The sequence below is a fragment of the Taudactylus pleione genome, unplaced genomic scaffold (assembly GCF_031769625.1).
Source record: "Taudactylus pleione unplaced genomic scaffold, aTauple2 ptg000400l, whole genome shotgun sequence".
NCBI classification, from domain to species: domain Eukaryota; kingdom Metazoa; phylum Chordata; class Amphibia; order Anura; family Myobatrachidae; genus Taudactylus; species Taudactylus pleione.
The window spans coordinates 2,218,545-2,242,955 of record NW_028284802.1 but is presented as its reverse complement, the minus strand read 5'-3'; the positions used below and the strand labels follow the sequence as shown (position 1 = coordinate 2,242,955).

Here is a 24,411-nt window from a genome sequence, read left to right as displayed (position 1 = left end):
AACAAGGTGTGAGAAGCACAGGTACAGTCACATGATCTGTATTACCCTATCCCATCCCTGCTTCTGGTGCCTTTAAATAAATGCTGGAAGCACCGAATCCATATCTTTGGCTGAATACGGAGCCCTTTTACCAAAGATTATAACGAATGCCTAAGAAGATGTATACTTCATTGTGCATCATGATAATAAGAGTGGGGGGAGCTAAATTATATAAAAACAATTCTTTGAATGTTTAACACTAAAATTGTCAGGAAACCAAGAAAAGAAGATGCGAAGCGAATCTTCCATATAAAATAAATATTTGATGCATCATAGGATTAACCCCCGATTTCTTGCTCCAGTTTCTGTGCTTTATAAAAGAACTGACAGCAGCTGAGAATCGCTCTCCTGACTCTCTGTTATGCTCCTCAGGGACTTATTTCTAGGAGTCTCCCGCAGTCCAGCTCCCTGCAGGGACTGTTCTTGTGCTACTCAGTTATAATAAATCAAATGTACTCATGTATAAGAAGATATTGTTAGTAATGTAAGTATCCCTGCAAAGCAAACGCAGAAAACAGTTAGCGGTTCATTAACAAACAGGTATTATGAGTTCTCCATTAAACTCATTGAGAAGTCTCACACCAGCAATGATTGGTCAGAAGTGTCTACATTAGCGGCAAATACACCAAATCAGACGATCCATCCACTGGTTACTATCAGCCCGGTCCGGATCCTGCACTGATGAAACCACACGATGCCCAAATTCCATCCTCCGTGTCAGAAGATCCACTGACCACAGGGTTACTGATGTTGGAGATCTATTGCCAGTGATGGACTGCAGCTGTCACACAGGTGTCAGTCTGGGAGGTTTACTATGGAGTGACCCAACGTTCTAAAGGTGCCACATTGCCGGAAGAAATTAGCTTATAATGCATTTAGGCTGGAGCTGTCTGGTGCTTGTAAACCAGCTACAGTCTGTGCATTCAGGAAATAAGGAAATGACACATTGAGCAACGTAAAAAAAATAACACTTCCTATTATGTCCATTTCTGCAAAAACATTCTAGGGGTCTTTTTGAGGTTTGACAGAGGCAAAGCACAAGGGCAGCGTTACCCTGGCTGAGCGTAAAGGCACATAAGCAAATGATGTATTTCGTTAGAGTATGAGAGGTCGGACAATCACGTCACATAAGGCTGCCATCAGGTCCTGAATCACAGTCCAGGCACTGCAGTAGATGGGTTACTACAGTCCATCTTTAGTATTCACAGAAGATGATGGGAAGGGATGCAGCGTCCAACTGGCTCAGTCTGTAGGGTACAAAACGGGGGAGACGGGTGAGGGATAAATGCTTGATTTAAATTTCATAAACTTCAAGACAAACTTTAAATCGAGGCAGCAAAGTAACAGGGAACAGATGCCAGTAAAGAATGGAAACTCCTGAGGACTGAGGCATTTGTACACAATTTATGTGGGCACCTTCATTAATAAATGTACAGTGCATTATGGGCCTCATTCAGGTTGGTTCGCAAGTCTGCAATCGCACGCACCCCCTCGTTGCGAATTTATGCAAATGATTGCAATCGCAGCACTATCCCAAGATGCCCACAGGCTTATAAAGACACCCACTGCCCCTTACATACATCCGCAAGTCAGCGAAAACATCGGTAACATCGGACCCATACGCACCGTTGTGGTTGAGCTTGACCTGACTTACAATCTGCGAAGCTTCCTGTCGCTATCTATACCTATGCTGTCGCAGGGGCTTAATTATGCACGCCCCTGTAATGGCATTCAAATGCCCAGGCACGCCTGCGTTCCTTCGACCACCCCCCTCTCCACCCACAAACAGCACTTCCTGTCAATCATTTCTCGGTGGCTCTGCGTATCTGCTTCATTCGCTTTTGCGATCGCAGTGTTTGGTTCGCGCACGCCCACTGCGGTGCATACCCATGTGCAGAATGCAAACATCGTCCGGGTGCGTGCGAACGCAGACGTGCGATCCAAGCTGAATGAGGCCCTATGTCTTTTTAAACCAGGTTATTTGCTTCAGAGCAACGGAAACTCTGAAATCATCTCTCATGTATCTTATTGTCTTTCATAGTAGAATTATACAGATGTGTTCTGTTATACGATTGCTTCAATCGCGACAAATAGCCCCTCTCTGCGCACCAGATCCCGCCGTGTGGTTTTTTTTGCTAAAAATGTGCGTTATTCACATAATTAGAGCACATAGAAGTGACCAAACTACAGATGTGTCCTCCTGCATCTATCCTCAATACGCCAGGCAGCGTGACATGCCTGGCGTGAGCGAGCAGCAAGGTCCATTGCAACTCTGCTAGCGTCGGGGCGAATGCAATGCAAGTAGAATGCGTCAGGAGACTGCGCTGATTAATTGTATATGCGACACTTGTATATCTGTGAGCGACTGAGACTTAAAACGGAACTTGGCGTGGAAAAAAACTGCGTCTGCTGCATGTAGCACTTCGTATTCAGAGACTCAGTTTCACACAGATATACAAATGGTGCATATCAAATTAATCAGCACAGGCTCCTGGTGCGTCCTTAGTTGCATCGCATTGTGACTTAAGACGCATTTTTGGTGAAAAAGAGGCCCGGCGCTAGCATGACCTGGCGTGCCAAGAGGGGCAGCAAAGATGTGTAAGGACACATCTGTACATTGTTAGCGTACACTGATCAATGGGGTGTGCGACGTGTACATCTGTGTGCGACGGAGCCTGAATCTGCGAATAAAGGGCTCTGATGCGGCGGCCGCAGCTTTTCCTCAAGTTCCATTGTGATTCATCTATGATTATGTACGTGTGTAAAACCTATTCATGTGCGGTTAAAGTCTCAGCCCAGCGTCTCTGGTACACTGTGGGCATTTTTTCGCTGCGTCTGTGATGCAACTATGGGCCTTATTCAATTAGATAATTCGGAAAAGTTTTGCCTGTCCGACCTTCCACCTACATCGCGTGTTTTTGGCGAAATCACTTTTCATGCGCGCCCCCGCTTTTCACCCTATTCAATTCCAAAGGACGCGAAAACGCAACCCGGAGAAACTCAAACAGGCGGAAAGTGCTGTAAAAAAATGGGGAAACAGCCTGACACCCCCCAAAAGATGCAGTAAACATTGGGGATCAATATAGGTACCCCCGAATAGCCCTACTGAAGATATTTGGGGTACTTAAGTTGTGACAATAACTTCTAATTCGTTTCTTTACACTAGTGGTGAAGAATGGCATTAAGCAGTATTTTTTTGTGAAAATAAGTAGTCCTGTCATATTTGGGGTACATGAAAATGGGTGCTAGCATATTTTGAAGTCCTTAAAGTGAAGTTTTAAAATACATGAAAAAGACACCTGCTGCAGGTCCTGCAATCAAAAAACACCTGTCCCATACTTGGGGACCACCCAGAAGTCTATTTCGCTACTTTTTATGTGGACTTTCTCGCCCCATCTTCAAAGTCATTTTTTGCGGTGTTCCTCACTATTTTCCAGGATTTTTTACGCATTTAGCCTTCGGGGGGCTGTCCCAAGGCTGCACAGTGGTTTTCCGATGTTTGCACCCCAAAACCCCAATTCTGCATTTTTTCCCACCTGCTATTCATAGGTGCAACTTTTCCGCATACGCAAAAAAGTCTTTGGAATTGAATACGGAGATTAGTTTCCGCCTGGCGAAATGACGTCACCCGCGATACTTTTCAGCGGATTCGGACTTATCGCGGCTAATTGAATACGGCCCTAAGACACAAAAGAATAAGAAGTATGTGGTGCGCTACTCTTCTCAGAGGGGTATATTTACTAAAGTGAGAGTTTTTAGAATTGGAGATGTTGCCCATAGCAACCAATCAGATTTATTATTTAACATTTAACGAGCACCTTCTAGAAGATCATAGCTAGAATCTGATTGGTTGCTATGGGTAACATCTCCAATTCTAAAAACACTTCCTTCCTTTCCGTACGTCTCGCATGAGGACACATTTGCATGTATTTCCTGTAATTTACAATATTTTATCAAAACAAATGTAAATATTAAAGCAGGGAATCCATACTTCAGGGTAGAGTTACTAAAAATCGATTTTAAATGATTTAAAATCGAACATCTAAATCGATCAACATCATTGTTGTGTTTCTGGGGCTTAAATTAGATATTTACTAACAGACAACTTTTGATTTGGTTTTGTAGGTGTTAGTAAATGTTTAGTTTATTCCCAGAAACGGGATGTAGTTAAGTTACCGGCGTCCGGAAAGCCGGCTGCCAGAATCCTGACGTGGAAAGCCCAATTTGGGATTAAAGATAGGCATTGAAATACCAACAGCCGGCATCCCCAATTAATGTAAGCAGGGACAGGATAGCGTTAGCCACGGGGGGATAAGGTTAGGTTTGGGGACCCCCGGGGGAGATTAGGGTTAAGCACCACTAAGGGGGGGTTAGGGTTAGGTTACTTACCAGCCCCATCCGCCGGCATTACATACTGATTCCCCAGAAACACATCAATGTTGATTGATTTAGATTATGAAATCAATTAAAACCGACCTTTAGTAAATTTACCCCTTAGATGGTAAGCTCTTCTCAGGGAAGACCTAATTCCTGTTGTGTCTCCGTGATTTGTAAGATAGTGACCTGCAGGCTTATTTATTGCTTTGTATCTATAGAATAATTACGCTAATAATGATGGTAACATAACAAAACACGTACCCCCTTGCCCCATCATTATTCTCCACACCAGTGATTGCAGCATCAGGACATAAAATCCTCCTCCCGGAATGACATTGTTCTCTGTCACATGACAGAGTAACACGATAGCAGGAGCACATCACTGTAATTAAATGAATGACTAATTGTCTGCAAATGGAGCTCAGGAAACACCTAACTTACCAGTGTTCAGCAGCCTCCGAGCCAAATAGAGGAACACGAAACCCAGGAGGAGGAAGACGATGCCGAGAGCAAAAGCTAAACCACACACGGCGTTCATCCATAGATCAGAGGGAACAGGGTAGTCTGGAACTAAAAGGAATCAGTAGTAAGTTATTATATATTTATATATATATATATATATATATCTGTCTGTGCATCTGGGCGCACGCTGTAGATATGTATATATACGACAGTTCTTCACAGGAGTAAAACATACACACAGGGGATAACTTTTTTGTTATTTAATATGTCTTTGTCGTTTTTTTTTTTAAGTGTTAAAAACATAAAAAAATTAAATTATCAATTTCTCGATAGCTTCTGGGACCCCCATGCACCCGGCAATTACGTATCCATTATATATGACTATGGGGGCTATTCATTAAACCTAAAAATTCTCTAGAGATAATTAGGTTTAGAACTCGCATGGAGTTCTACCTAATTATAGGAGGAATTCATCATTCCACCTCTCCATAAGTATCTATTCCGAAAAGCTGTCATTTTTTCGGGAAATAGATACTTTTCCCTGCCTACACTACCTTATCGCATCTGGAAACAGTGCTGCGCATGCACTGTTACATCTGTAAAACCAGCGCATGCGCAGCACTGCCTACAGATGCGTTAAGTTTGTGTACCCCCCCGACCCCCTCCGCTCACCTCCCCCCCCCCCGACTTACCTGTCCGCGCAGCAGCCTCCGGCTCCGTCCTGCTGGTCTGTCATGTGGTTTCCCAGCAGACCACATGACAGATTAGAAAAAAAAACAAAAACTTTTTTTTCTTTTTCTTTTTCTAAACTTTCTTGTGCTCTGCTGGGGAGCACACATGTCCGACCAGCCTCCGGAGCCTGAGGACGGAGCAGAGCGCTGGAGGGACTCGTCGGGGGACCTGCACACGCGGATACATGTAAGTCGATTCTGCTATTCGCCACCTCACGAATAGTAACTGCATCAAATTCCGAAAATTCATAATTTTCGGAATTTGATGAATACCACAATTTGCACATCCCCATACTAATGTACTAATGTATGGGGAGTGTGGAAATTAACGCAGGGGAACTTAGCAAGGAGATATCTGTGACATCTCCTGTGCTAAGTCTGTTCATGAATACCAAAATAACGTTATTTAAGGAAAATGTCCTTAAAAACGTTATTTTAGTGTTGATGAATAGGCCCCATAGGGCCTAAAATAACGTTTTTAAGGACATTTTCCTTAAATAACGTTATTTTGGTATTCATGAACAGACTTAGCACAGGAGATATCACAGATATCTCCTTGCTAAGTTGCCCTGCGTTAAAAGAAGTGTAAATAGTGGAGTGGACCAGTGGAGAGGTTGCCCAATAGCACCCAAACAGCTTCTAGCTATCATCATTTTATAGTATGTACTTGATAAATGCTACTGCATGATTGGTTCCCATGTGCAATTTCCCCACTAGTCCACTACTTGATACATAAACCAACCCCATAAACCCCAACCCATCTCACAACCTATGGGGTGACAAGGCCACTCATTTGAAGTTCCTCTTTCATTATCTGGCCAGGGTCTGTGAACACCTTTAATACCATCCTCCTGTTTGGAGGACTCATCTTCCATGCACCTTTGTCTCTTTTCTGTTGGGGCCTTGGGAACATGGCACAGGTGTAATAACTTATCCACAAGCCAAACTGCTGAGCCAACTACAGCTGCAACTTAGTCTGGTTGGTGCTTTTTCTCTCCCCAGCTAACGTCATACTTGGGAGCTGTAACTCCAGCTCTGGTTCTTCTTGTATCTTCGCTTTACTTTCCGTAATTTTCCACACCCTCAATAAGCCACGGCTCATTTTCTCAGACAGACTTCCTCCATCTCTTCCAATTCTTCTCTCTTTACAAGTTTCTCCCATGATCCCAGTGAGATTGTCTGTATTTTGTGGCTGGTATATCTTCTTGCTGGGCATTTTGCAGATCCATAGTTCATTCTTTTATTTATATTTTTTAAAGCATCGATGTTTCTTTCTTCCTTATTCCCCCCACCGTGTTGCCAGATTTTCTTGTTTCGTTCTCTCGTGCAGAGTTTCTCTGCTTCCCTCTTGGAAGCTTTGATCTCTGTAATAATTGCAGCATGGTCACAGTGCTCTCTTGACCAGACTACCACTTTCTTTCACAGACAAATTAGACATTTTATCTGCCTTCTTATAGGCCGTGTTCCTCTGCATGTCACCGTACGCACTGTCACACTCCTGCGCCATGGTGTCTTTTCCCTCCTCTGCTTTCTAGACCTTCAGCTCCGTCTGTTTTTTCATTACATGTTTCTTTCATGACTACTTTTGGAGACTCTTCCCAACGAAGAACTTATTATCCAACTTAGAAAGTTCTGCATTCAGGAATGTGAGCAGGTAACTAGTGTGGAGGAGAAGTGCAGATCTTGGGCAGAGCGGAGAGGTTCGAGATGGGGCATATTTTGAGATAAGAGAAGAGGGGGATCGGAGATTACAGTGCTGCATGGATCCAACACAGCAGCCTCTGCATGACAGCCTCCTAGCTTTCCAGGATGCAAAGCATTACACAAGTGTAGAGGATCCACACTGGAGACTACCAGGACCCCCCTAGATTTAGGTAAGCCATGCATGCAGGAGCTTCTGGTCATCAGTTTAATTCTGTATAAGAGAGACCTGCTCGGAGCATCAAACAGACTCTCATTGCACAAAGCACCTTTAGATTACTTTTCCAAGGCCTGCAGACTTGCCAATCTTTTTAGTCATTTGTTTATTGTTTTTAGTTATTTTTTATACGGTTTTCAAGATATCCTTTACTGTCATGCACGTTCAGATTGAACAGATTTATTAAATGATATGTTTTACATTTTACACAACCTGTGAACTGAACCACATCTTTTTAACGTATTTCAGTTGTTATATTGTAATACTGTGCATATTTATCTAACAGGTTTGTATACCATTGTTTACAATGCTATTAGAGGTACTTCCTTTTGAAAAGCATTTTAAACTACTACATACAATTTTCTGTGTTAATATCATTCTCACTACACATTTAACTTTATGGGCGGGATGCACTAAATGGAAAATGCAATAAAAATGCTGTTATCGGGGTTTTACCGCATCTACTATATGCACTATTGTGTGGCCACCGGGGCTCCGACACAGAGGGTAACGCCAGCTTTTCCTGGCGTTACCCTATAGAAGCCTATGGGCTTCTACCGCATTGCGCTGGTTTGACGGATCCCTCCCAACATTCCCCGCCGCGTCACTCTGCGCATGCGAAGATGGACTCCCGGGTCCTAAACCCAGAAGTCCGGCGCATCGCAGATCACAATGGACAGCTCTTATTGGAAGAACTGTCCTTTGCTGTACCAATCGCATATGTTAGTGTATATGCGATCAGTACGAATGCTATGCCTGGCGGTATGTACCGCGCAATGTTAGTACATCCTGCCCTATGCTATTAATGCTAATAAATTGTATGATCATAGACTCATACTTTCACAGCACAGACGGTGTAATGGTTAGCGTTACTGCCTCACAGCACTGAGGTCGGGGGTTCAATTCCCACCATGGCCCTAACTGTGCAGAGTTTGTATATTCTCCCTGTGCTTACGTGGGTTTCCTCCGGGTACTCCGGTTTCCTCCCACACTCCAAAAATATACTGGTAGGTTAATTGGCTCCCAGCAAAAATTAACCCTAGTGTGTGTTTATGTGTGTGAGCGTGTGATAGGGAATATAGAGTGTAAGCTCTACTGGGGCAGGGACTGATGTGAATGGCCAAATATTCTCTGTAAAGCGCTGCGGAATATGTGTGTGCTATATAAATAACTGGTAATAAATAAATAAATGATACTTTCCATACCACTCTACGCAGTATATACAGCCCCTTCCCAGGACATAATACGCACCTCTAAGAGACTTCTTTGCACCACGGAAACCATCTCTTTTCATCGCTTCTGTTGATTTGTGGGAATATTATTGCCTCAGTTTTTGAAAGATTACATATCAGGTGGTTAGGGGGGATCCAAGATGAAATGGGAGAGAGACATTCAGTTACGTAGGCCAGTCACAGATGATGAGCGATTCGGAGAGGATAGACTTGGGTATCAGCAACATAAAAATTATGCTGAAATCCAAAGGATCTTGTTGGTGTTCCAAAAGAGGTGGTACAGACAGAAGAGGTGGTCTGCAACTGAGCGAGGAACCAGAGAGGATGTGGATAGAGTGAAATGAACACTGAAGAGGAGTGTTGATGAGTAGGATGAAAACCAGGATACTACCGGGTCCTGAAGACCTATGGACTGCAGTGTTTGAATGAAGAGCGGTCAGCTGTGTCACATGCAGCAGTGAGGACCAATAGAATTAGAATCAGTCAATCGCCTTTCGAATTTATCGGTTATCAAATCATTGAGCACCTTAGTTATCGCAGTCTCTGTGGAATGTTGGGAACAAAAACCTGTATTTGTACCTGTGTTACACCAGGAGAGAACAGTAGCATATGTACCTGGGTTACACCAGGAGAGTACAGTAGTATATGTGCCTGGGTTACACCAGGAGAGAACAGTAGTATATGTGCCTGGGTTACACCAGGAGAGAACAGTAGTATATGTGCCTGGGTCACACCAGGAGAGAATAGTAGTTTATGTACCTGTGTTACACCAGGAGAGAACAGTAGTATATGTGCCTGGGTTACACCAGGAGAGAACAGTAGTATATGTGCCTGGGTTACACCAGGGGAGAACAGTAGTATATGTGCCTGGGTTACACCAGGGGAGAACAGTAGTATATGTGCCTGGGTTACACCAGGAGAGAACAGTAGTATATGTGCCTGGGTTACACCAGGGGAGAACAGTAGTATATGTGCCTGGGTTACACCAGGAGAGAACAGTAGTATATGTGCCTGGGTTACACCAGGGGAGAACAGTAGTATATGTGCCTGGGTTACACCAGGAGAGAACAGTAGTATATGTGCCTGGGTTACACCAGGAGAGAACAGTAGTATATGTGCCTGGGTTACACCAGGGGAGAACAGTAGTATATGTGCCTGGGTTACACCAGGGGAGAACAGTAGTATATGTGCCTGGGTTACACCAGGAGAGAACAGTAGTATATGTGCCTGGGTTACACCAGGGGAGAACAGTAGTATATGTGCCTGGGTTACACCAGGAGAGAACAGTAGTATATGTGCCTGGGTTACACCAGGGGAGAACAGTAGTATATGTGCCTGGGTTACACCAGGAGAGAACAGTAGTATATGTGCCTGGGTTACACCAGGAGAGAACAGTAGTATATGTGCCTGGGTTACACCAGGGGAGAACAGTAGTATATGTGCCTGGGTTACACCAGGGGAGAACAGTAGTATATGTGCCTGGGTTACACCAGGAGAGAACAGTAGTATATGTGCCTGGGTTACACCAGGGGAGAACAGTAGTATATGTGCCTGGGTTACACCAGGAGAGAACAGTAGTATATGTGCCTGGGTTACACCAGGAGAGAACAGTAGTAAATGTGCCTGGGTTACACCAGGAGAGAACAGTAGTATATGTGCCTGGGTTACACCAGGTGAGAACAGTAGTATATGTGCCTGGGTTACACCAGGAGAGAACAGTAGTATATGTGCCTGGGTTACACCAGGAGAGAACAGTAGTAAATGTGCCTGGGTTACACCAGGAGAGAGCAGTAATATATGTGCCTGGGTTACACCAGGAGAGAGCAGTAGTATATGTGCCTGGGTTACACCAGGAGAGAACAGTAGTAAATGTGCCTGGGTTACACCAGGAGAGAACAGTAATATATGTGTCTGGGTTACACCAGGAGAGAGCAGTAGTATATGTGCCTGGGTTACACCAGGAGAGAACAGTAGTATATGTGCCTGGGTTACACCAGGAGAGAGCAGTAGTATATGTGCCTGGGTTACACCAGGAGAGAACAGTAGTAAATGTGCCTGGGTTACACCAGGAGAGAACAGTAATATATGTGTCTGGGTTACACCAGGTGAGAACAGTAGTATATGTGCCTGGGTTACACCAGGAGAGAACAGTAGTATATGTGCCTGGGTTACACCAGGAGAGAACAGTAGTATATGTGCCTGGGTTACACCAGGAGAGAACAGTAGTATATGTGCCTGGGTTACACCAGGAGAGAACAGTAGTATATGTGCCTGGGTTACACCAGGAGAGAGCAGTAGTTTATGTACCTGTGTTACACCAGGAGAGAACAGTAGTATATGTGCCAGAGTTACACCAGGAGAGAAAAGTAGTATATGTGCCAGAGTTACACCAGGAGAGAACAGTAGTATATGTGCCTGGGTTATACCAGGAGAGAACAGTAGTATATGTACCTGGGTTACATATTAAGCTCTGCCATGCCACCATAGCTTTCCCTCATACCTCCTGAGTCATTTCACCTTTCCTTCATGTCTCTCATGTTTTCCTTCATCCTCCCCCCATTGCACCTTCTGCATTACCCCCACTTGCCAGGCGGAAGTGGGCAATCCAGAGGGGGGCTGATAATGCGATTGGCACTGAATCTCGTCATCGTAGCTCCACCCCCTGCTTTACAATGCCGGTAATCTCGGAATTGTATAGTGGGGCGGGGCCACGATGACGCACTCGCCCGGCCACACCCCATACCGCCCACTCAGAGGGGGCCGCCAGAAAGTTGGCAAGTATGGACAAAAAAATTGTACCATTCAAATAATGGCTGTTTCTACCATAACTGATAAAGCAATGGGCAGTAGGATAGCATTGGACAGGAAATCTTGTCCCAGTCCTTCCTCTATAGAATAGTGCGGTACTTACCCCAGTATGACACAATAGTCCTGTTATCGCCTGACACTTGTACGTCACAGGAGAACACATCTTTATACTGGGGAGTGACATTGAGATAGGAGAACGCTTGGAAGGTCTGATCAACCATAGCGACGTATCCATAGGAGTTTAGCTCTCTAGACAACACCACGGCATTCTTCCTCCAGGTGATGGTCAGCGCAGGCGGGTACACATCATTAATGTGACAGATCAATGTGTTGGGAGTACCCATGCTGAGGGGGTATGCAGTAAAGACAGTCACCTGTGTACCACCTAAACATAGGAAGACAAATGTTGTATTATGCTTAGCTTTACTGGAATAATAGCAATAATATCAATGATGGACAACAGGCAGCCCTCCAAGCAGTTACCTGCGGCCCCCAGCTACTTCTTGCTTTAGTGTCAGATTTGTTTGTTATAGCTTGTAACACTTGTTTTAAATGCCGGCTAATATGTTATTATAGGTTGGTGTCTCTTTACTTGATTAAGGGTATTGATGTTATGCATTATTATGGTTGAGGATAGCGTGCAGCACTTTGAAGATTAGAGAGCTGCATATGCAGCCCCTGTAGTGTATCACGTTGCGTATGACTGGTTTAAATGCAACTTGATTACTGCCCTTCTAGTAATAACAATATATAAGTCTTGTCATTCTTTGTTCATGTTACTATTACCTCTAATACTTATTATTTAATACTACCACACAGCAGCGGCAGCCCCCCTCTTTCTGGTCTGGCCATGGCCGGCCGGGTCTCGGCACCTGCACAGTGAATCTGTCAGGCACCGGGACCGGCACATGCGCATAACACCAGACCAGCTTCTTGGGGCTGCATTGGTTGCAGCCCCGAGAAGCCCTGTAGGGCTTCCCGAAAGGCAGAGCAGCGGCTTCCACTGGAAGCCGTTCTCTGCTAATCGCAGCCTGGACTGGCAGTCCCAGGGGGAGGAGACACCTGCGGGGTCCCTGCAGCATGTGTACGGGCGATCGGCAGGTCGCCCGTACACACCAGCACATGCACAAATATATCTTTCAGACACATCAGCAATGGCTGTGCTGCGGGGCCGATCCGATAGGTCTATAAATTACGTCGTTCACAGACATATCGGGTGTACACACCTGCTGATAAACTATAAATATATGGTCCGTTCAATGGGACAACAGGTCTTTAAAATATTGAATAATTACGCCATTATGAATGTTTTTGCAGAATATAAAACAGCAATACTATTCAGTGCAAAAACACACCTGGCTTCACTCTTAATAGTGTTACTGTTTTAAATTCTGCAGCCAATAATCGATGGCTTTGAAAAGCTGCCGTTTAGTAAATAAGCCCCCATGAGTGTTCACGCTTCTCTACGCTGATTAATGATTCCTATTTATGAAACCTGTTTCCTGTAGCAGATATAGGAAATTCAGTGTCCTGGTTGTTTTCTCAGCAATTAGAATCTCCTGTAATTACAACCCAATTGTGCTTTGCTATTTTCTATTTGTATTTACAATTATAAGCTGTATGCTCTTCTGGCAAACCTATCAGCTCTTTCAGATTTCAGTATCATCTGTATGCGGATGACACTCACATCTACCTATCCTCCCCAGATCTGTCACCATCTGTATTGCTCCGTGTTACTGAATGTCTGTCTGCCATTTCATATTGGATGTCGCCACCTCAGGCTTAATCTTTCCAAAACAGAATTAATAATATTTCTACTGGCCAATAGTAGTTACCAAACTGATATCTCTATCCATGGTTATAATACGACAACCAACCCTACCCCACAAGCTTGCTGCCTAGGTGTCATCCTTGACTCTGGACTGTCCTTTGTGCCCCACATTCAATTTGTTTCCAAATCCTGGGACATGTATTTAAAAAACATATCTAGAATACGCCCATATCTTACACAAGACACTGCAAAACCTCTAATTCATGCACTCATTATCTCTTGCATTGATTACTGCAATACCCATCTTACTGGTCTTCCCCAAAACTCTCCATTTTGAATGCAGCTGCGAAGATGATCTTCCTCTCAGACCATTCATCATCTGCTGATCTGCTCAATTTCATCCCCTCTATACAGTCCACACATAACCTCCATAAGCTATCCTACCCAATTACATCCCCTCTATACATCCAATACATAACCCCCATAAGCTATCCTACCCAATTACATCCCCACAATACAGCCCACACACATAACCTCCATAAGCTATCCTACCCAATTACATCCCCTCTATACAGCCAACACATAACCTCCATAAGCTATCCTACCCAATTACATCCCCTCTATACAGCACACATAACCTCCATAAGCTATCCTACCCAATTACATCCCCTCTATACAGCCAACACATATCCTCCATAAGCTATCCTACCCAATTACATCCCCTCTATACAGCACACATAACCTCCATAAGCTATCCTACCCAATTACATCCCCACTATACAGCACACACATAACCTCCATAAGCTATCCTACCCAATTACATCCCCTCTATACATCCAATACATAACCCCCATAAGCTATCCTACCCAATTACATCCCCACTATACAGCACACACATATCCTCCATAAGCTATCCTACCCAATTACATCCCCTCTATACAGCACACACATAACCTCCATAAGCTATCCTACCCAATTACATCCCATCTATACAGCCCACACATATCCTCCATAAGCTATCCTACCCAATTACATCCCCTCTATACAGCCCACACATATCCTCCATAAGCTATCCTACCCAATTACATCCCCTCTATACAGCCCACACATATCCTCCATAAGCTATCCTACCCAATTACATCCCATCTATACAGCCCACACATATCCTCCATAAGCTATCCTACCCAATTACATCCCCTCTATACAGCCCACACATATCCTCCATAAGCTATCCTACCCAATTACATCCCCTCTATACAGCACACACATATCCTCCATAAGCTATCCTACCCAATTACATCCCCTCTATACATCCAATACATAACCCCCATAAGCTATCCTACCCAATTACATCCCCACAATACAGCCCACACACATATCCTCCATAAGCTATCCTACCCAATTACATCCCCTCTATACAGCACACACATATCCTCCATAAGCTATCCTACCCAATTACATCCCCTCTATACAGCACACACACATAACCTCCATAAGCTATCCTACCCAATTACATCCCCACTATACAGCACACACATATCCTCCATAAGCTATCCTACCCAATTACATCCCCACTATACAGCCCACACATATCCTCCATAAGCTATCCTACCCAATTACATCCCATCTATACAGCCCACACATATCCTCCATAAGCTATCCTACCCAATTACATCCCCTCTATACAGCACACACATATCCTCCATAAGCTATCCTACCCAATTACATCCCCTCTATACAGCCAACACATAACCTCCATAAGCTATCCTACCCAATTACATCCCCACTATACAGCCCACACATAACCTCCATAAGCTATCCTACCCAATTACATCCCCTCTATACAGCACACACATATCCTCCATAAGCTAACCTACCCAATTACATCCCCTCTATACAGCACACACATATCCTCCATAAGCTATCCTACCCAAATACATCCCCTCTATACAGCACACACATAACCTCCATAAGCTATCCTACCCAATTACATCCCCACAATACAGCCCACACACATAACCTCCATAAGCTATCCTACCCAATTACATCCCCTCTATACAGCCAACACATAACCTCCATAAGCTATCCTACCCAATTACATCCCCACAATACAGCCCACACACATAACCTCCATAAGCTATCCTACCCAATTACATCCCCTCTATACATCCAATACATAACCCCCATAAGCTATCCTACCCAATTACATCCCCTCTATACAGCACACACATAACCTCCATAAGCTATCCTACCCAATTACATCCCCTCTATACAGCACACACATAACCTCCATAAGCTATCCTACCCAATTACATCCCCTCTATACAGCACACACATAACCTCCATAAGCTATCCTACCCAATTACATCCCCTCTATACAGCACACACATATCCTCCATAAGCTAACCTACCCAATTACATCCCCTCTATACAGCACACACATATCCTCCATAAGCTATCCTACCCAATTACATCCCCTCTATACAGCACACACATATCCTCCATAAGCTATCCTACCCAATTACATCCCCTCTATACAGCACACACATATCCTCCATAAGCTAACCTACCCAATTACATCCCCTCTATACATCCAATACATAACCCCCATAAGCTATCCTACCCAATTACATCCCCACTATACAGCACACACATAACCTCCATAAGCCATCCTACCCAATTACATCCCCTCTATACATCTAACACATAACCTCCATAGCTATCCTACCCAATTACATCCCCTCTATACAGCTCACACATAACCTCCATAGCTATCCTACCCAATTACATCCCCTCTATACAGCACACACATAACCTCCATAAGCCATCCTACCCAATTACATCCCCACAATACAGCCCACATATATCCTCCATAAGCTATCCTACCCAATTACATCCCCTCTATACCGCACACACATAACTTCCATAAGCTATCCTACCCAATTACATCCCCTCTATACAGCACACACATAACCTCCATAAGCTATCCTACCCAATTACATCCCCTCTGTACAGCACAAACATATCCTCCATAAGCTATCCTACCCAATTACATCCCCTCTATACAGCCCACACATAACCTCCATAAGCTATCCTACCCAATTACATCCCCTCTATACCGCACACATATCCTCCATAAGCTATCCTACCCAATTACATCCCCTCTATACAGCCCACACATATCCTCCATAAGCTATAATACCCACTTACATCCCCACTACATAGCCCACACACATAACTTCCCATTTCTTCACTTGCACATCCCCCCGACCAGAGGCCAGCATTGCTGTGTGACTGGATGATACAGCTCACCAAGAGCCTCTGCAATCTGGCTGTACCAATAGGCAATATGTAGCACTGATCCTGATGTATCAATGTTTATTTCCCTATAGAATGTAGGCTAACGAGCAGGGCCCTCTTGCCTTTATGTCTGTCTTTTAGTACTCAGCCTTGTTTTTTTACTGTTCTGTTACTGTTTTGTTCCCAATTGTTTAGTGCAACAGAATTTGCTGATGCTATAAAAGTCAATGTTAGTAATAATAGTTAGAATAATAATGATAAAAAATCCCATTCAGCAATATATTGGTGCCATTTTATCTGCATATATTACCCACATACAGTTTTAACCCATAAGGAATCTACATTTCATTTGTCTCACAGATCTCTTGCATGGGCTAGATCCTTAAATCCTTATACATGATTTAATATACAATTATAATGCTATTCACAAATCACGTTTCTCCCAATAGGACGCATGCTTTACTTTTGCATTTAAAAAACACAACATACAAAATAAAACTTAACAGAATATAGAGCTGAGCGTATGGGTGTGTTTTGTGGGTGTATTTTTTAGGAACTAAAGGGACATTAATATATAAAACAAAGCCCTCTCCGTTTATCCTTCCGAGACATGCAACACCCTCCTCTATTCACTTCGCAGCCACGTGTCTCATCCGGTCATGTTTGTTACGCCCGTTACGTCACATCCATTCTCCTAGCGTTAGTTACCATTTCATGTTTCATCCCTCAGACTCAGGTGAAGCATTTCCTTATTTTCTCTACTAGATGTAAAGCCCTTCCTACTTCTGTTACCATTTGTACCATCCCGACCAAGACCACTGGGTGCTCCCCGCCTTTCCCAACAATCTATTGGTTCAATCTGCACCAAGGAGTCACAGTCACAGGGGCGTAACTGTCCTAGACCCGATAACTATAATTTACCATCACCGCTATTCGTGGGGGTAAGAAAGTAACGATCGTCAGGCTGTATTAAAATACACAATGGGAATTGATCGTTGATGCCATTTCATTTCTATATCGGTACCCCGTAGAGCACTTCTGTGCATGCGTGGTCTGATGACCGCACATATGTGGCAGCCATTGCCGGTTAGGGATCCAGTAATTAATGCATTGTGTAACACCAAGATGGTGTTAGCTGCCCAGGCCAATCTCTGGAATGCAAAGGATTCTGGAACTTGGTAAATCAGAGAGACTAGTAGCTGGGGCCGTAGGGGCTGCTTATGCTGTCAGAGACGGAGGGGCAGCCAGCAGATATCGGATAATAGTCTGAGAATATTATTTGATATATAGGCCCAGAGCCGTAACTAGACTTTTTGGTGCCCTGTGCCAGAAAGAGCATTGGCGCCCCCCTCATTTTTCAATGGGGAAGGGTCAGGGAAGAGATAGGAGAGGCCAGGAGATGCTGGGGATGAAATAAGAGGAAGCTACAAGCAAGAATGATAATAAACAGACATTTGACAGACCCAAACAGCGCCCCCTGCCCTGTGGTGCCCTGTGCCATGGCACCGCCTGCACTACCCTAGCTACGGCCCTGTATAGGCCCCTATATGAGGGTCTGTGTCACTATGAACTCTATATACAGATCTCACAGTGGGGTGCAGCAGCGCGTCGTGGAAGGGTGCGTGACCTCTCACCTCGGTTTTCCGGCACAATGTTTTCCAGCTCTTTGGTAAAAGCGCGCAGAATGCTGCTGCAGAGTTGCGCATGGAACGATATGTTTGAGTGGTTGGGGAAAGCTTCGCCTGTCCACTTATCAAACTGTCTGATCCGGGGGGCAGTGGAGCCAGCACTGAAGTTGTAACTGAACATCTGATCTTCACCAAACACCTTCAGCAGCCCCGAGGCCGGGTCGCTCGGCTGGCAGAACTGCACCTGAGCTAGTACGTGGTCGTCATCTGAGAAGACAGGAGAGCATGGTGAGATGGGGATAGACGTGAGGTCTAAGGGCCGGGGGGGACGTGTGAAGGGGTCAGAGGGAAATAATCATGCAGGGAAGATAAATGATAGAAATTATTTACAATTCTCAGAATTTACATAAATACTATTTCTAGGTTAATATAAATGCAACACCAGTAATACACTGCTCACACTCAGCATGTGTATAATGTAGCTTTTATCCTTGTCGTGGTCTGTACCTGAGTTTAATAGAATAACATTACATGTACTTTTTTTTTTTATTATACAGCTATTTTGTAACAAATGACTTGAATATTGAGATAATTACCAGATTGAACCTGCACTGCCAGCAGGGGGAGCAGTAGCACCAGCACAGCACAGAGATGTGACACAGGCTGCCTGGGGTCCGGGACGTGCATGGTTCTGTGCCCTCCAAGTGCAGAATGAGAACTATAAGGTGCTACTTAGTGTCTATGTCACACAACATGCGGTTAGCTTCTATATCCCCATGTAAGGATAACATTAATCTGTAAGAGAAGTGAAGAAATCATGGACTGTGCAGAACAGTGAGCTATATATATTTATGTAATCGGTTACAATATAACATACCAACCTTCTGTCTGCCTCCTGGGGTCCATCTCATTCCTATGTACAGATCACAAGTTCAGGAATACAGCTATAACCCTCTATAAACCAGGTCCAAACCATATGTATATATAATAACTCCGGTTCCTCTATCCTTACTTATGTACATATGTGCAGCAGTCTTCTGTAGGCACCGGCTTTTTCAGTAATACTCCTGCTCGGTTATACAGTAAATGTATATCCAGTGGATAGTCTGACTGTGACAATCTGTAATGCACTACAAAAAACCACCAATCACATTTCACCTGGGAAAATCCTCCCAATGGCAGCGCTCCTATTTATCATTGTCACTTGTTGCTAGGTAAGCTCCTCTCCCAACCTAAAGTATTTCTCCATCCTAGCATTAGTAAAAGGCCAGCTGTCATTCTTATTGGCCAATACTGTGCAATTAATCCAAGGTCACACCTTGCAGATTGGACAAAAACACCTGGAACAAAAGTATTCACTAATAAGATTGTGTGACAGTCCCATAAAAGCTGCATTTTTATTCGGGCAGGGGCCTACGCAATAATTAAATGTTGTAATCATGACCTTATATTGATTTAAACTTGAGATTGCCATTTTATATATTAATTCCTCTCTTCCTCTTAGAGGCCCAGGTGTCTGCAGCTTTTTCATAATCGAAGTCTGTAGGGTCTCTCCCCCAAGTGAAATCAGCATAAGATTATCATCATGCGATTCCTTAAACAGGTTTTAGTTCGTTTTAGAGTAGAAAATCCTCTTAAAGCGGCCCAGATACTGTACACTTGCTTTTTGTACACAAAAACATTTTTAACAGCTGACCAGATATTGCCCACTTGATTTGTGGGCTCATATAGATTTTAGAGGGGTCTCAGATAATGCCCAGTTGCTTTATGGACACAAAACATTTTTTAAGAGCAGACCAGATACTGCCCACTTGCTTTTTGAATACAGATAGATAGTCCCACTCTCTGGCACAGATGGCAACGCTGCCCAGATATTGCCCACTTCCTTTTTGGACACGCAAGATGGTGATGATGATATCATCATGCAAGACCAGTAGCTCCGCATCAGTGAGGTGTGCACTAACTACTAGGAAGGAGCACATACAGTCCGGCACTGATTCGTCCTATGACTGGACCGGATAACCCCCCTCCAACCCCCCCCCAAATTCTGCATGGCGGTGTAATGAAAATAATATAAAAAGCAGTGAAGAAAAAAATTAATTGTGGGTACTGCTGTGCTCTGGGTCCCCTGGCATGCCTGGCTCTGGTAAGTAGTACCCAGTTCCCCACCCTCTTGGCGCCCCTGATTATAGGAATGTTCTGTGAATGGATGACCCCTGCTGCAGCTGATCACTTCATACATCCGGAGACACGACACCTTTTTCAGGAGAGCCATTTCTGCCAAATAGAGGCTAATGGCTATCTTGCACTTTCCGGCAACTCGAAAGTCCCTGGCAGATCTCAAAGGGCTGAATTCAATTCAATGCAAAGATGAATAGCCGCGGGAGGAAGCTCCCGCAGCTATTCAATACACCGCGCTGTTTGGTCGGGCTAAAGGATTTCTTCTCACACCCCCCTGGGGATGCAAGGAAAAATCCGACAAAAGTGCCAGACGCGCAGCTGTTTGCCGGCTTTGTGCGGCGCATACAGCCGTGCGGCCGGCCCTTTAGTCGGAGAATGCCAGTTCTCACGTCTAAACACCCAGGTTAAATCGCAAGAACCAGCATTCTCTGACTTAACCAATTCCCGACCAGGCACACAGCGCAGTGTATTGAATAGCTGCGGGAGCTCCCTTCCACGGCTATTCATCTTCGCATTGAATTGAATTCGGCCCAAAGTCAGCCCGCTCATCTCACCGCCAGCTTTGGGTCTGATCATACCTGAAACGTACCAAACCATCATACAGGTGCTCAAAGATCAATATTTAAAGATGAGCAAAAAATTTGTATAAATATATGTGAAAACTATTTTTTTTTTTTTAATTAAAATAACTTTAAAATTCTAATAACCATAAAATTAACATTGACTAAACCTTTCAATACACATACACAAATGTCTAAGTATATCATACATAACATTTATCTCACACATTAAATTTACAAATTTAAAAATATAAATATATAATAGAAACAAATATATAACATCTAATCTCTATCTAAATCTATATACATTTTAGTAATAACATTTACAGATGTTTATAAGTGTACAATTGGTGTGGTGACCAGCTTGGCACATCATTGGTTTCACATTCACGACATCACTAAGGGGCCCCCTATACTCTTTAGTAAAGTAGTTGTACATTTATGTCATCACTAAGCGCCATTTTTCTTTTCTGTCCTATTATGGCCACATTAACAAGGAGTATTTCCCTCTCACATTGCACTACTACTAATATATCCCCTGGGCGGACCACACCCTCACAACACTGGTCACACCTCCCGCATCCCTAGTCACACCCCCTGCGGCGGCACACAAAAGGCCTTTCATAGATGTCAGCCCCCCTGCCCACATAGACCTTTATCGGGCCCTGGGTAAAGCAATGTCACTGTATAGTGGAGCCCCTTTTGTTTTGGTCCCTACAACATGACCCATTCCACCAGGTACAACATTTCTCTCTCCTGCACTGGCCGTTTAATTCCTGATGGCCGTTACCTGTGTTGAAACACTATTGTCATCCATGAACTACTTCAGCAGTGGTGACTGCAATCAGAAATTATATGGGAAACGGGTGATGTATAAACATTAGTAAGACTCCTGCACTAAGGGGCAAATCTAAAGTGATGTGGGAGGTGACAGGTGCATGTAAAACAGTCACATCACACTCAGCAGGTGACATAATGTCACTGTCATTGAATATAATGTTACTTGCACGGTACTCACTGGAGGTATAAACAGAAGACATGGGAACCTGCACCTTTGGCAGGTGCAGATTACCCTTCTGAACATGGCCTCTGTGATCGGATCTGCATCTATGAACGCAACCACTATCAGCAACGTGGCCATAAGACGCAAAATCTCTGTGCTTCCCCCCCATTACCCCCCAGTAACAATCAAGGAGTTGCCAATATATTTCAGATGCCGTGCGTCCAAATCTGCGCTGCGTCTCTGTACGAAGACCATCGGGAAGCATGCGTACTCAGACATCGCCGCTGCGTCTGACTCAGAACATAACGATTGCTACTTCACACACAAGAACGCAGAAGTCACAACATTACAGATTTTAATACGGAGGCCCACAAAGAGGACATTTGAACATGAACAATTGGCATGTCGGACAGATGATTAGGAATGTGTACACGCTACATTCTCGGCACGATAACTGCTCATGGTTTCCGATAGTCGCCCACGAGGGATGTGTACACAATCAGACATTAGCGGACAGAACTGATGAAAATCGACTGTTCGGCTGGATTATTGGATAGTGTGTACCTAGCTTTAGTTATGTGCAACTTTTTTTATTTTTTATTCAAATAACATGTTGGTTATCTCATTATAAAATGTTAATTATTTCAAGAAAAGGAAAAATCACCATCCGCACAGAAATGAAAGTCCCGAAAATGGTAACCGCAAGGTTGACATCTATTAACCTTGTGGTTCCCATCATAGGCTACAATGTAGCGATTCCCACCATAGACTTCAATGGTGCTTTCCCAACATTGAAGTCTATGGGGAAAAGTGTGAGCCAATCCACGGACAGCTCCTAAGGAGAAGCCTGCTGATTGGCTGGTGGCTCCTGCAATGACAGGACTCAGATGGCTCCCGATCATTCGCATGGAGGAAGATGGTCAGATTACTCTTTTTTTTAATGTTGTATTTTCATTTCCATGTGACGGATTCAATTAGCCATGGTGATTAAGCCTGAGGGAGGCTCGAACAGAAATCCACAGTAAGTGCCCATCTCACAGGTGCCACAGACCCCTGAAGCCACAGCTCCGGGCACTTATTCCGGAATCTATGGGAAAACCACATTAGCTGTGGATTTGCCACGCGAGAAAAAAGACTTCTAAATTGTATAGCATCTGGCGTAAAAGTCCGGGGCTACTAGCACTTTTTCTTGCGTAGTAATTTTCGCAGCTAATTGAATCTGACCCCATATATCATCACTGAGGGTTTTTTAGTTTGCAGTTTTAATTAAATGATAATAATAGTTATATATTAGCCATGCTGATAATGAGAGCCCCAACAAAGATTGCTCTTCTTCTTTTTACTAAAATGTATACGAAAATAAAAGTAGTAACATCTAAAGGACAAAATAGGTGGAGGAATGTAAATACAGGGTTTATAACAATTTCATACACTAAAACTAATGGTACAGCTGTGTTCTTACACACCTAGCTTCATACGCCATGCGCACGAGACACCTGTTGCGAGTGAGCTGCGCCGAGAGGTGTAGCATTTTTTACATTTTTTTTTTAAATCAAGTGTAGTTTATTGTTTTTAATAAAGAAAAATACAAAGAAATATATACAAGAACATGATATATGTACGGTTATGCAGCAGTATACACATACATATTGATAAACATACACACATACATAGAGACATATATGCAAAACATATCACTAGCAAAATAATAGTAAAGCAGTGTGGCAGCAAATAAAACAATACAAGAACAAGTGCTGGCAACCCCTCCCAAATCAGCCAGTGTCAGATGGTAAGAATGTGCCACCCCTTCGACCATAGATAGATGTGTACCATGGTGACCATATTTTGAAAAATTTGGGGAGAGTCAGAAATCTCTCGTGATTTACAGTGTCATTGACCAGGGAGATCCAGCTATGAAAAGGAGGAGGATCCACCCCCCGCCATGCCCGTGCTATAATAACCTTGGCCAGAGATAACAGTTTAAAAACATACTGATAGATTATAAATTTAAATGATTCTTCAAGGGAAGAAACCAAAAAGACAAATAAGTGGGTCAAGGGGGGCTAAGCAGGTAAAGTAGCACAGACACAATCCCACATCTGGTTCCAAAAAAAGGTGCACAGCCTGGCATTCCCAAAGGAGATGCCAGAAAGTCGCCTCCTTCGTGCCACATCTACAGCATGAGGAATCTTCTCGAAGCCCCATATTAAAGAGACTACTCGTAGCATAATATATTCTATGAAAAATGTATCTGTTGGTAGCGAATACAGGCAGTAGCCTCCCGAGTGCCACCAAGTGTCCACTTTTCATCCGATAGAGTCCCCAAGTCAGCCTCCCATCTAGGCCTCAGAGACTTCTCGAGGGGAGTAAAGGAAGAACATGCATTTAATGTAGAGTAAAG

At 43.8% G+C, this 24,411-nt stretch overlaps 1 protein-coding gene across 2 annotated transcripts; it reads right to left on the bottom strand.

The window, feature by feature from the left end:
- Positions 1–502: 502 nt before the first annotated feature.
- Positions 503–19,319, bottom strand: LOC148506508 (class II histocompatibility antigen, M alpha chain). Of its 2 annotated transcripts, none has more exons than XM_088446522.1 (6): positions 19,144–19,319; positions 18,863–19,061; positions 18,273–18,533; positions 11,671–11,952; positions 4,858–4,986; positions 503–1,286 (listed from the first exon to the last, which is right to left on the bottom strand). In XM_088446522.1, exons 2-6 carry the CDS (start codon positions 18,951–18,953, stop codon positions 1,282–1,284), a joined length of 768 nt encoding a protein of 255 aa, XP_088302648.1. In that variant the 5' UTR covers positions 18,954–19,061; positions 19,144–19,319; the 3' UTR covers positions 503–1,281. The 2 variants fall into 2 exon arrangements, with proteins under 2 accessions (XP_088302648.1, XP_088302647.1); XM_088446521.1 differs by having other exon boundaries at positions 19,148–19,319.
- Positions 19,320–24,411: the final 5,092 nt, after the last annotated feature.